The following is a 13,972-nucleotide window of genomic DNA, read 5'->3' on the forward strand; positions in this document are numbered from 1 at the left end:
TTAAGGCAGAATTTTAAAGAGTTTTCATGCTTTTAATCTGTTTCACTGCTGAGTTTCAATTTTGCTGATTTCCTTTGCAAGTCTGATGTGGGTGACTGTGGTAAAGAGAGATTTTGACAGTGACTTGGGCAAACAGGATGCAGAGGGACTGGTCTGAAGACTTCTGCCCCTTCTAGAGAAAAGGGGGAAAAAATCAATTTAGGTTTTGAATCGAGCCACCAAGTAGCACCAATCAGTGTTCATAATTAGCCTCACTTTAACAAGCCGAGAAGTCCTGTTTTTATTTATTTATTTTGCGGACAGAGACTCTTCCTGCCTCCTAAGTAAATATGGCCTGTTAAGTCTGAATTAGCTGTCATCGCATAAGAATTAATGTCAGGGCACAGCCTTTCTAGTGGGGAAGGGAGAAATAAACGAGACAGATCGTAGCTGAGCCTTCCGTGATAAATGAGGACCAAGCAGATCATTCATCTCCTTCGAGGAAAGTGGACACAGGCACTAAAGCAGTTTTGCGGAAGACGTGTCAGCAAATGTGATCATTTTGTAACCTGTCAGGAGGAGAGGGAGCTAGTCCTTCCAGGGGGCCACGAAGGAGTGGGCTTGTCTGATGTGACTGTCTCTATCCATCCATTTAGGTTGGGGGAAGAGGGGGTGGGCAAGGAGGAATCCGACTGAAACCACAAGGATGTTGTCATCCTTCCAAGAAAGAAACTCATCCAGAAGCTAGAAAAGGCTGCAAACACCCTGCACAGATTACTTCGAGAAGATTCCAAGTGGGAGGGTGGGGTCTCTGTTAAATTGGGGGCCTGGCTAGTCCCACCTAGCTCCTCCCTAGGGAAGCCCCCTGTTCAGTGTTCCGTGTCTAGACTAAGGCAGCGGACCTTTTTCTGCTTGCTATTTGGAGGACAGGAGGATGGGATTTGCCATGGGGTCTTAGCCAGATAGACAGCCGGCTAGACCGCCAACCACTCTGTCTCTCTTTCTGTGTGGTGGATCTGTGAGAGGAGCATGGGCATGGCTGTTTGACCTAGGTTCCCTTTGAAACTCTCAACAAAGCATTCTGATGTTTGACCCCTTTTCTCAGAGTGAGGTAACAAATTATGAATCAAATTCATCAGAAGCTCTCTGCAGGCATCTGGGAGCGTGTGTCTCCGCTCTGGTTCTCCTTCTGAGCTCCCAGTTCCCCATCAGCATTTGGCAGAGCCAGAGCTGAGGGCCCACCAACCAAAGCAAAGGAGGCACTCGGGTACTTTGTAGTATTTCTCATTTCCATCTTTCTTTGCTATGGAGCAAATGTAACGTTTCCTCCTGGCGTAACGGTGCCTGAGCCCCAGTGACAGATGACGATTTCACAGCCTGAGCTACAAGTTTGACACTTGCTTCTTGATCCTGTCCTTTTCTTCCTAAGTCTCTCTTTTACTTTTCCCTGGGTATTTTTGTACAGGTAAGTGCCTTACTGACATATGTTTCCTTGGAGTCTTTTACTTTAACAGGAAACACTGCAAAAAAATGAGGCTTGTCTCACATTTTAAATTAAAAAGAGAAGCTTGCATGGGGCCCTTGATCACTTAAAGATTACTACATGGTACTCTGAGCCTGGAAAGCCATTTGATTCGCTGTAGCTTTGCAGTAAGCATTTCTGCAGGTGCAGTGTGACAGTGGAGTCAGTCGTTTCCTGGTGGATTGTTCGTAGAACCAAAAAACTGCATGGTCTGTCTCTCTCCCTCTCTCACACACACACACACACACACACACACACACACTGGGCTCCCTCTCACACACACACACACCGGGCTCCCCACCCCTGCCTGCAAAGCCATCGTTTGATTAGTCAGCTTAGTCTTGGATGATCTTTAGAATGTCCTCCTTTTATCTGTGTGAAATTTTTTTTCCTTTGCTTTCTCCTAGAATCATCCAGAACCGCATCCTGGTTGTCATCCTGGGCATCATCCTGGTCATCACCATCCTGACGGCGATCACTTTTTCTGTCAGAAAACCCTGATATGTCTGCTCTTCTTTGATAAACAGCAACAACGGCTTATTCTGAGTAATTAAGACAAAACGGTCACATGAATCATTCTTTTGCGCTGACAGGCCCTGAGTGACCCTCCCTCTCTCTCACCACCATTCAGCTGAAGTGCAAAGAGTGTAAAAATATTTTCTATTCCTGTGTGCATGTGGGTTGGCTTCCTTTTCTAGATTTGTCTTCACCCGGATTTGTTTTTCATAGGGGAAGGTGAATGTTTATTTGCCATTTCTTCATCTACTGACCCACATAGCCTTGGTGACATTGTTCCTTGCCCTGTGGACATGGCAGGGGTCCTCTCCCTGTTTGGGAGAGGGCATGATGAGTCAGTCACGGGGCTTCTGATGGGCTGTGCTGTTTGTCACACACCTCTTATCGCCGAATTGCCCTTCTGTGATGTCCAAGGATAAAAATGAAGAGAAAAGCAGAGGCCAGAGCCAGTGACCAGCTCCAGCAGACCAGCCCTGCTCCTCCCCAGGCATAACGAATCGAGTCAGCCTGCCTGAGTGCTTTCATTGTCAAGGCGGGTGTTTAATGTCAGGTGTGCAGGAAATTGACTTAGCACGTTCCCTGTTTTTTCTATGCATAATTTTTTTGTTTACCCAAGAATATTTTTGCTGAGCCTGCCCAATATCCTCTTTTCACAACATGGATTACTGGCTACAAGAACTATTCCCTTACCTTCCAGAAATCCCATACTCCCCAGAATTTGCTGGCACGGTATTTAATTGTGACCTCCTCTCCCCTGACCTGTGTAAGCATCTCTGTATCCTTTCGGTTTTAATATTTGCTCTGCCAAAAGCAGCCCTCAGACATGCAAAAGGTCTGACAGGGTTCTCTCCACATCCATTCCAGTATGTAAAGAGAACATGAATATTTCAGGAAAAGCAAGAACATGACTCCTTCCGTGTGAAATTTCAGATGTGATTATAAATATGGGAGAGTCCTATAGGATGAGCCACTAGAAATAAACTTTATGGAAAAGGTTCACTAACCTCCTTTAAAAGAATAAGGGATTGCAGCATGTTACAAAAGGACAGCTTGGGTTTTTTACTAACAAATATCAGCAAAGCCTTCTTGAATTCACTATGTATTCAAACCTCTGACATGCTTTGTGATTTTCTTTGGTTTCTTTCTGTCCAAGGTAACCGGGAAATTGCGTTCAGAATGAGTTCATTTATGATCAGGCTTAAAGTTGCCCAAGCTGAGGTCATTTTCCCCGTAGTCATAAAGCAAAATGTTTTTTTCTTAAGACTTCATAGGCACTTACAGGATCTGTACTGTCTTTTGAATATAATTGGAAGCTTTGAATCCTTGAAAAGCAAACCTGTTCTCTTCATAAAAAATGCTAACCACCTGTGCCCATGGATTGAAATCACCTGGCTGCAACAGTTCATTTCCACCCCCCCCCCCAACTCAGAAGAGAACCATTATGGTTTAGAGAGGAAATGCAGAATGGTGAAATCCACCAGAGAAATCGTACTTATCGAAACAGGCCGGGGCCTGCATGTGTGCAGATAAATCATTTAGTATTGTGTAAATAAAGCTGCAGCCTCTACTTCACAGGGATGGTGTGGGATTTTGGCAGAGGGAAGTAGGACAGTGAAGGAGTGGGAAGGCTATGCTGATTTTCCTATCAGCTTAAGGGATCTATCTCAGCAAGAATCTTTTTTTCTGCTAACGGAATTCTGTATGTGCTAAACACATCGAACAAACCATTAAAAAGCAAAGAAACAAACAAATAATCTCCTTCTCGTTCTGAAACACTAATGGTGGGCAAGTCTTAGACCAACATCTCTGGTGGCTTCGTTTGAAACTGTTGAGCTTAGCTAACGAGTATAACCAGTTATCCAGCTACACCTCACTTCTCCCAACTCTTCCCAAGGCCGCCTGGCAAACCAGGTTGATCTGATCATCTAAACTTGCTGGATCCTAAATATTTCATTAAAACCTTGCGTTCATGTTAAAGTCGATGAAATGAGGAGGGAGTGCATCATTCATGTCTCAGTGGCTTTTTCTTTGGGGTTCCACCTCTTTATCAGATCTTGCCTGAGACTGTGCCCCAGTTCAACCTTGGAAGTGGGAAGAATAGGAACAGATAACTGTTGACTTGACAGCCCCATCAAACCCACCTCAAGAGAGACCCCCTGGCCTGGAGTGCTTTGTAGGAAGCTGGTCCAAAGGCCCCCTGAACTCCTGCCTGGCCTTCCCGGATGCCGCAGGACAGACTCAAAGGAGCCCCCATGGAGGCAGGTTGTTCTCCCTCCTTCCCTGCTCCACTGGGGAAGACAGAAAGCCCACAAATTCGAAGCAGGTCATAGATCTGCGAAAGGTTCTAGGAACTTAATTTGTAGACTTTGATGAATATTTCGAAAGTCGGGAGCCTTTGTTAAAAACTATGTTCAATGGGAGGGTCGGGGGGCGGAGATGAAGACGCAGAGGAGGAAGAGGAGGAGGAAGCCCTTGCCATATAAAATTCATGCAGACTAAACAGTTTCCCTGATAGAATAAATAAAGCGGATGCTCCCCTTCTCCAGAATCAAAAGCAATTTAATTAAAGTCTCTTAAGTTGTAAAGAGTTTTAAATGTTCCAGGGTGAAGGCGAATGCCTGCAAATGCAGCAGGCTTGACGTCAGCTGCCAGGCCTGGGCCGGGAGGCCATTTGCTATTCTGTTTAAGGCAGGCTGGATTGTCTTATTTTGGAACCAGCTTGGTGGGGGGTTTGCTTTGCTACTGCTTCTGAGCCCTGAGCTTCAAAGGCAGAAATTAATGGTGAACAAAATTGTGCGGCTCTGGCCGTCCCATGCGGGGCAAGCCCATTGAGGGTTATCATTAAGTAAAGAAATAAAGAGGGGGGAAAAAGCCTGCCTATTCCAGAAACCTCATCAGATAATGACCTCAGTGATTGGGTTTTCATTACCAAACAGCATCCAGAGATTATCTACCCCCTGGAAGAAGGGAGGGGGAAGAAAAGAAAGAAAGAAAAGCAACTCTCTTTCTCTCCCTCTCTTCCTCCTTTTTTTTTTTTTTTTTTTTGCACATCTTTTCTTTAAAACTGTCAGATCATTTCAGTATTTCAAATCCGAGGAAAACAGCCTGCCTGCTGCTGTATTTGAAGTTGTAATGGTGTCAAAAAGTCACGACTGACTGACAGCCGTCAGTCCCAGAGGGGCTCATTAAATCATAAAAACTTGACAAGGAAATAATTGCGCATCGCTAGCAACTTGGCGCCTGTTTAGACGTTTTTATTTTCTTTCATTATTAGTCCCCACCATTACGTTCATTAACAAATTGCATTAAACAACTGTTAAGGGCTAATGATTTGTTTATCGCTTTTTTTATTATTATTATTTAAACATTAGCTGTGTCATGTGGTACCCCAGCAGCCTCTTGCCATCATCTGACTGAATATTTTTCCACTCCAAGCTCTGGGTACTGTTGGAATATGAAATAGATTATTCATTACTCTCCTCTTTGCCACTGATTTGGTTTCATGTAGCGTCTTCCACAGAGAAAGATGAAAACTTGTCAAAAATAGGTTATATCTTATTCGAAGGGGCAACAATAGCAGCAGGTACAGGCACATTTAATATTTAATTAAGGTGGATGTTAACCCCTTTAAATGACTTTAGCTGTAATTCTATTCAGATGCAGAGGAGAAAAATAATTGTTCTTAATTTGCAACCTATTCAGCAGACATTCTTCATGGAGTTAGGTGGAAATTTAGAGTAGAATTTTTAAATAATGAAATTTCCCATCATACATATTTATAGCCGTTTGTCTACGTAGTTGAGAATTAACTACAAGCAATGATTTCCTCATCTCTGGTTTGAACTGCTAGCCTAGTGGGGCACTCGGTGCTTAGGATGGAGATGGCTTTCCTGGGAGAAATGTGTATCCAGAGCCCAGGACAGTTGGTTGGTTGTGATTGAGGCTGGTTTCAAAGGAACCACTGTGAGTCCCCTGTCTCTGGTCCACTTGCCTCTCCCTTTAGCTGAGTGTGTGGTTGGAGGACTGTGGTCTGAAGTGAGAGTAAGTAGGAACTTCTTAAAGGAACACTTGTGTGTCTGGTTGGCTGGTGCAGGGAAGCTGTGATGGGGAGATGTCTGGGGCGTCTCTGTGTAGTCAATGAGCTCATTGCAGACAGTGCTTGCCTAATAGACAACAGGAGCCATGCTTTGCTGGGATTGACCTTCTGCCTTTTTTCCTTTCTGTGACTTGCCATTGGTGAAATGATCAACTTTTCCATGGGCTATGAGCGTGACGGAAAAAGCTCCATCATCATCATCATCATCATCCCAAGTCAGAAGTCAATGGCATTCTCCATGCTGTAACTGCTGGCTGCATCGGGTCACCCTGTTTGATTCAATGAGTTCACGTAACCATGGAAGCCGCTCTCAGAGGCCTGATTCATTGGTACTTCAGGGCTGGGGTGTTCTGGTCAATATCAGGAAACAGGGAGTACTTTCTCCCAGCCTGTTTCTACTCCCACCCACTCATCCCCCAGAGAGACCAGACCCCTTGGGCAGCTATGCCATGGATGTGAAGGGGAGAGATGGTACATGTTCCTTGCTCAGCACAGCATCTCTCAGCATCACCCACCCAAGGACAGATGATCCTACAGGTGCTGTCACACAGGAGGGGCCAATCCAGCAGGCATGAGCCAAGTGAGGCCTGGCCTCAATCCTCTTACCTCACTGTAGGTATAGAAACAACAGACACACCAGGGTCTAGGGAGTCTCAAGTCTCCATTTCAGTCCACTCCAAATTAGCCACATGACAACTTGCCACCTTTAAGATGGCCTCCACACCTCAGCAGAAGGCACACTCAGAGTTGTTTGTCCAGAAGGAAGGAGGACTCTGTGGTAAGCCATCCCCAGTCCAACTCCCAGAGACTGATTGAGGATACTGCCTGAGAAGAGACACCAACCCTGAACTTGACCTCTGCCTGTGGTGTAACTCACTAAACTTAAACTAAACCCCAGGAAACATTCTTGTTTATGTGGCTTTATTCTGCCTGCAGCCCATTGGGCTCAAACCAGTGGTTCTGCCAGAGGCTGTTCACATTATGTGACTAGTCAGGTGGCTCTTAGACAAGATGTCAACCTTTTTAAAATGGGGCAGATGACTGTGTGGACAGCTCAGAAAAGTTCTTGAAGCCACAGGCACTGCACGCAAGAAGGGAGACATTGAAGGGTAACCAAGAGCAGCCAGGCACAGGCAGGAGAATCGTGGGTGTGATTGGAGCCGAGGCTGGATACAGGGTCTCGAAATGGGTGATTGAGCCAGGGTCAGTGTCCCCTCCTGTTGTGGAGGAGGGAAGACACAGGGAGTACTGAGAGAGACTGCCCATCTCTGCTAAGATTCTAGGTCAATAACAAGGTGAATGCTCCAGAGCCAGCTTACCAGAGGCAAGTAGGGCAAAAACAAAATGGCAGGGCAAACCAGAATGGTGGGGCAAACCCAAAATGGCAGGACGACTGGATTGGGAATGTATGAGGAGGTGAGGAACAGATGGTGTGCAGGTTAAGGATGGATTCCCCAGCACCAGAGGTTAGGAGATGGTAAGTGGGGTTCATCCCAGGGAATACCAAGAGGGAGGGGCGCAGGAAAGTAGCCCCACTTTGTGCCACCCTGGGCCCATCATTGCCTTCTTCAGGAGAAGCCAAAGGAGGGAAAAGGCAGGGCGCATCTCTCCCAGGACCCCCGCCCAAATCACACACAACCCCTGTTGCGATGCCTCGCGGGGCTCCCAGCACGATGTGGGGAAAGCACTTTCTCATCCTGAATCACCTCGTTGCTCACGCTACATAAGTAACGAAGGCCTCGCAGAGAGAGGGGGAAATGCCAGGAAGCAGAGCTCTGGACTGTGATTCTGTGAACTCGTGCATCCCCTCCTTCCCTTCATCCAAACAAGGCCCTGTGGCGTGAATAATAGCTCAGCGGCCCGAAGCCCGTATTGATCGGCTGCACACGCCGCCGCTCCGCTGAGAGCTGCTTGGACTTTTCCTGGGGGCAGGACGGGCACCACTCGGTGCAGCCCACCTCCCCGCACTTCCCCCGGCCTCCCCCAGGTGTGCTCAGGAGGGCACAGTACCGGGGGGGAGCTAAGGCCCTTCTCCAGCTCAGTGCTTTGTTGCCTCAACTTTTTTGTTTTTAACTTATTTTGCCAGGAAAAGTACTTGAGTTGGAAAGAAATGTTTTTTGCGTGATGAGGCCCCACAGAGTTGAGAATGACTATATCCTCAGGCTCCAGCTTCCTCCAGAAGGTTCTGCCAAAGACCCAGGCCACAGAAGCATCCTCAGCTGACACTTAGGGAGGCCTACTGTATGCCCAGCATTGGGCTAAGCACTTTGGCGCACCGTACTGCATTTTCCTGTTCACTTGCCCTGTCTTACACCATCAGAAGGGAGAGGAGCCGAGAATGTGGCTAGAATCCATCACCCTCTTGGGGAATGGGAGCTGCTGCTAAATTCAGTGGAGAAGCGTCAGCCGTAGGCTGGTGAACACGCAGAGACTGAAGCCTGCTAGCCCCCCTCCCTAAGGCTCTGACCACACTATCCCCTTCCCTTGTTCGATTCTTTTTTGGACACGAAGTGGCCAAGGCCTTAGTCCTCTGCGGGATGTACAACTGGAAGGTGAGCCAGGCCCCTGTGTGGTGACACCCTACAGGCTGGTAGATGCCTGAAATCCCACCTTTAAAGATTCACTCCTTTGGTTTCTAACCTTGAACCCTGTGAAAATGCAGATTCTTTTTCCCCTAGGCAGCTTCAGTCCCATCAGCCACTGCTCTGTCTGGGCGAAGTGAATTCCTGGGGGAGATTTTGGTTTGGCGGGAGGAGAGAGCCACCACTTGAGGCAGCAGGTAGTGGTCTTTGGGAGAAGAGATAGAAGGGAAGAGGGCCTAGGTTCCCTGGGACCAGTTCCCTGGAGGTTTCTCCTGGGATCAGCTGCCCTTTGGGTAATGGATGGGTTACTGGAGACACAGCCTTGCCCTGGAAGCCCACACACCCTGGCCAGGGCCCAGGGCGGCTCAGGCAAACATGGGGGCTCTGTCAAGGAGAGATAACTGGTTGAGGGTCCTCAGGCACATCCCACAGCAGTGCTCTTGCTGAGAAGGAGGAGAGAGAGCATGAAGGCAGGGGGTAGAGTTGGAACGGTTAACCTTGGCGTCCAGCAGAGTGCTTCCCTCCATGAGCTGCTCCAGCCTCATCTCGTCCCGGCCCTGCCGAGGGTGAGAGGAGGCCAAGGCCACTGCAGTGCACAATTTGGCATTTGGGGAAGAGCCCAAAATAGATTGTTTTTGCCCTCAGCAGACCTTCCCCACACTGCTCTATCCAGGGGTCTTGGCACAGCAGGGACATTGTGACTGTCAGAGCCTCTCTCTGCTTAATTTCCGTCTTCTCTTCATCCAAGCCCACCTCTCCCGAGAAATTACAGAGTGAGGAGAGCTAGATGGCTTCAATGAGCTCATTATTGTCCCCAAGACTTCTAAATAATCAAACCTTTCCCTGATTGAAGCATGAGAGGTGTAATCAGATTTATTCAGTAAATATTCATTGAGCATCTACTCAGTTCCAGGCCCCAAAGGCACATGCTGAATGAGACAGATGATAGACAACGAGTAAGACAGTCCCACAGCCCTGGGGCCGCAGGTCAAAAAGCTGTGTTCGTTCCCAGTGTCCTGACTTGCTGTCTGATCTCAGGCAAGTCACTGTCGGGGTCTAAAAACCATGTGGCGATGCCCTGCCTCTGCTACCTTCCACTGCTGGCCCTGAGGTTAGTGCCCCATCTCCAAGAGTTGCTTGGCAAAGCCATCACCAAACAATGGTGCTGTATGTTCATTCCTCCTTGCAATTTCCATGGCTACGTTTGCAAAATTGCACCATTAGCATATGACTAGGGTTGACACTTGATTTCAAGTGACTAAGTCCCCATCAGCACTGGCCCCTTGTCCGGGACCAGCCCAGGAGAGGCAGGGGACAGGAATGGGGACATTCAGACTGGGACTGACTTGGAGGATTTTTTTTTTTTTTTTTTTTTTGCTACTTATCAAATGATAAAGATTTGACTTGGCAGGCAATCAGAAACCCAAAATATCATAAAAGGGAAAAACGTTGCCGAATGGCTAAGAGGTGCACCACAGGAGTGTCGCTGGGCTCAGCAGCAAGAGAATTGCTGAGCGAATGGAGCAGGAGACGTTTTTCAAAGGCTTCTCTCTCCTTCTTCTCCTCTCTCTGTCCCCCGTGTGGAAAGGAGAAAATAGAAGCAGAATCCAGATTTGGGCACGTGACTGATTTGGTCATCCTCCCCCGTCAGCACCCCCCAGACAGTGGAGAAACTTTGATGTCTGGGCGTGTGGCATTCAGGGACAGGGGACAGGAGGAGCCTGAGCATCCCAGCCTCTGGACAGGCCTCCCGGAGTTCCTTTGTGAGGGGAGATGAAACCCACAGAGCCTGGGAGAGCAGGGTTTTGAAATGAGGAAACGTGAGATCAGAGCCCCTTGAGCTCCATGCTGACCACCTTGGTGACAGTTCGGATGTCAAAAGCCAGCCAAGTGGACAAGCGCAGATTCGTGGAACCCTGGAGCTGTATGGGCTTTAGGGGCCATGTAGGCCCACCTGCTCGTTTTCACATGGGGAAACGGGGCTCAGAGAGGGAATGAGACTTGCTCAGGATCACCCAGCAAATCAGTGGCAGGGCCAGGAACAGACTCCAGGTCTTCAGCCTCCACTCAGGCTCCTCTCCTCTGCACAAGGAGATGTAACTTCACATAGCACCCCATTACGGAAGCCACAGCCCGGCCTCCTTGGTAGTGTGGCCTTCACACCACAGGGGCTAATGTTCCTCAGTTACATTTTTTAAACCAACATGTACAGAAAAACTCAGTTCCGTCCCTGTTGGCTGTGATCATTTTTTTCCCTGAATGTCAGATCTTTGCTCTTTTGAGAAATTGGCAGGGGACACCCTGGGTCTCAGCTGGCTCCTGATGTCATCTGGGAAGAGCATTTCTGTCCTCAAGTCCCTGCAGTCTCTTCTGACCCACCCCCATCACTAGCCACCCCCCTCCACCAAAAGAATCTTTTGAGAAATAATTAAGTAATAATTAGAGGCCCCACCCTGATGCTGAGCCCACAGGGGACTCCCAGAAATGCCTTGGCTGCTGATGCTAAGAGGATGCTGCTTTAGAACTGGGGGAAAACCCTGAAAATGCTTCTGGGTCCTGGTGGTTGTGGCCGCAGTGCATTCACACCCAGGAACAGCCTGGCAGGGAGTCACCATGAGGTGTCTTTGATCTTTTCCAAAGTCTGGCATCTTTCATGCTGAGTTGGGCCTCAGGTACCCAGAGCTCTGGGCCCTGCTGTGCCACCAGCCTGACATATGGCCTTATGTGAGTCATACCCTGCTCTGGGCTTCAGTTCCTCATCCAGCAAATGGGAGAGTCTCAGGAAGGAAGGTCTCTGCCAGCTCCAGTCATCCATGGCAGTGAAAAGGGTACATTCCCTACAAAGCGAGGGCCAAGGGCCTTGGGGTAAGATGGCAGCCTCTGGTGTGTAGAACCTTCTAGAAGACCAGGAGACTTGGCATGCTGATCTTTTGAATGGTCTTAGATGCAGGGCTGGTGTCATGGGCGTGTGATCAGTGCAGTCACACAGGACACTGCACTCAGAAGGGCCCCGTGCTTGGGGTTTAATGCTCTGCAGTTGCTGTCTTGAAATTCTTAATAATTTTGTCTTTGTACTTGTGTTTTGTAAATGAAGTTCAGTGGAACAATGGACCTTGAACTAGGGGCTTGGAGCCTCAACTCATGTAGTCCCACCTCCCACTACCCCCGTTTCTGGGGTCCATTTCTCAGCTGCTCGCTCCTCTGCCTCCTGGAACCCCAATTCTACAACGCCTTCCCATCCCCACCTCCATCCAGCAACTGCTGCCAACCTGCCCCCAACCTGGGCACAGGCATGGGGAGGGTCGGGGTCGGGCATGCACACTCCAACGCATCTTGGGATGGGGCACAGTGACTGCAGTCCCCACCCTAGGCTGGCAGCATTGGGGCGCATTCAGTGGAGAACACAGCAGGGACAAGCCTTTAATCTACCCCGATCCAGGTACCTAGTGTTCCTAGTGCATCCTGGCACAAAGGTTGCAATGCCCATCTGCTGAGGGTTGGGCCAGGGGGCCCATGGAAGCGGGAGGTGCTTGGCTCGACCTCCTGCCCCAGGCCTGGGGCACAGCACATCCGTCTAGCCACTGGGGAGGAAGGGAACCTGACCACCAGGCTGGAAGGCAAGTGCGTGCCAAGTCACGAGGCAGGGCCCAGCGCCTGTGGGGTCTGCACTCCCCCTGAGTGAATCCCCACGTCTGAGGGAGTGCCCCATGGGCCAGCTCCATGCCTGAAGGGACCCCCTCTTCCTCTTCTGACCGTCCTGAGTCTGGCTTGTCTTCTCTGGCCAGTTCGAGGCACCCTCTTAAGACGAGCCACGAAATACAGTGTATAACTTTGGTGATTCCACATACATGTTAAATATTCTGTTTGCCTTTAAAACCAGCATTGCACAATATAAAAATGAATGACAAAAATCATGCTAATAACTTAAAATTTTGACTTTACTTCCAACGACATTAACTAGGAAATTTAAAACACCATGACAAGTCAAGAGAGAGAGACCAGGGAAGAAAGGAAAAGGCGTTTTTTTCTTGCTTTTTGAACAGGGGGCTGCACATGTTCATTTTGCTTTGGATCTCGAAAATTCTGGAGCCAGTCCTGCCCGGATGAGTCACTTTCCCTCTTGGGCACTGATTTCCCCGACCGTTAACGTTGTGCTTGCCCCTCCCTGGCTCACGGCACCTTATGAATGTGCAGTTGGACGAAATCCATGAAAGAGATTTAGAAACAGTGTGTTGTGCCACTCCTCAGCCTTGTAGCCACAGGCCTTGTTTCTTAAAAGGGGGTTCAGCCCCCCTCACAGTGGTTTAACCACCACTGTCAAGTCAGTCTCTCCCCCAGTTATTCTCCCAAGGAGTTATGACCTGGAACTGAAGCCCCAGTCTGAAAGCGCCCCGTACATACAGAATAGAGGCATAAGCCCCCAGAGAGATTTAATTTGGAATCCCAGCAAGTTGGCCAGGACATGGAAGGACGTCGGCCGGCTCGAGAGAGCTCACAGAGTGCAAAGAGCAGTCATTGATCTCTACATCCATCCATCTTATTGTCCATTGAGGCCCAGGACTTCAGAGCTCGGTACAAAGGTACCAGCACCGAAGAGGGTGGGTGCCAACTAGGTTTGGGTTGAGGGATGTCGTCCTCTTGAGAGCGTTAAAAATTGTGATTCCACTTACACTTCCGACAGGAAGGTACCTCCGTTTCAGAATTGTTTCCAAAGCTACCATCGGGGGGTTCAAGCGCAGCCTTCAGTCTGCTTTGCCTGACCTTTGAGGACTCAACTCTCCAAGGGATCCAAAGTAGCAGCCTATCATGTTCTAAAAAAGTGCTGTCACTTTAAGATAACATTTATGGAATGAATGAATGAATGAATGAGTCAGTTTAGATCAAGTTGCCGCAAATGGAGTTCAAATATTCAATTGCATACTCAACAGTGTCATTTCAGGAGAGAGGAAAAATTAGATGACCCTCATTTGGCTTCTACAGCTTTTCCTGGATAGTGGATGATCTCTCATCATTTTAAGGTTTTGTTTGCTTACGTCTGTCTTATTTCACTTCATTTCATTTTGAGTGATGTCTTCTGGCTCCAGCTCAGCTTCCTCCAGATAATTCATTAGGCCTGCAAGCTGCTCCAGAGTGGGATTAGAACCCGTGTAATACATCGTCACTTTAAACTGAGATCTGCTAATTAATCGCTCTTCTCTGTGTAACGGAGCGATAGCGCTCCTTCCCCGAGGAATTGCAATTTCATGGTTCCTAATGATGGTACGGTTACATTATCTG

The 13,972-nt window shown here is 48.5% G+C and overlaps 1 protein-coding gene across 5 annotated transcripts in view; it reads left to right on the forward strand.

The window, feature by feature from the left end:
* The window catches only part of VTI1A (vesicle transport through interaction with t-SNAREs 1A), a 351,973-nt gene extending 346,629 nt beyond the window's left edge, over window positions 1-5,344 (forward strand). For all 5 annotated transcript variants that reach the window (XM_014785741.2, XM_014785740.2, XM_087432592.1 and 2 more), the window contains one exon: window positions 1,909-5,344. Coding sequence is in view for 3 of the 5 variants with exons in the window: in XM_014785740.2 (XP_014641226.2) it covers window positions 1,909-2,002 (94 nt within the window). In the remaining 2 variants the exon portion in view is untranslated. The remainder of the gene's footprint in view (window positions 1-1,908) is intronic.
* Window positions 5,345-13,972: the final 8,628 nt, after the last annotated feature.

This window comes from Ceratotherium simum, chromosome 6 (genome assembly GCF_057802395.1).
Source record: "Ceratotherium simum simum isolate JZ-2026a chromosome 6, ASM5780239v1, whole genome shotgun sequence".
Lineage (NCBI taxonomy): Eukaryota > Metazoa > Chordata > Mammalia > Perissodactyla > Rhinocerotidae > Ceratotherium > Ceratotherium simum.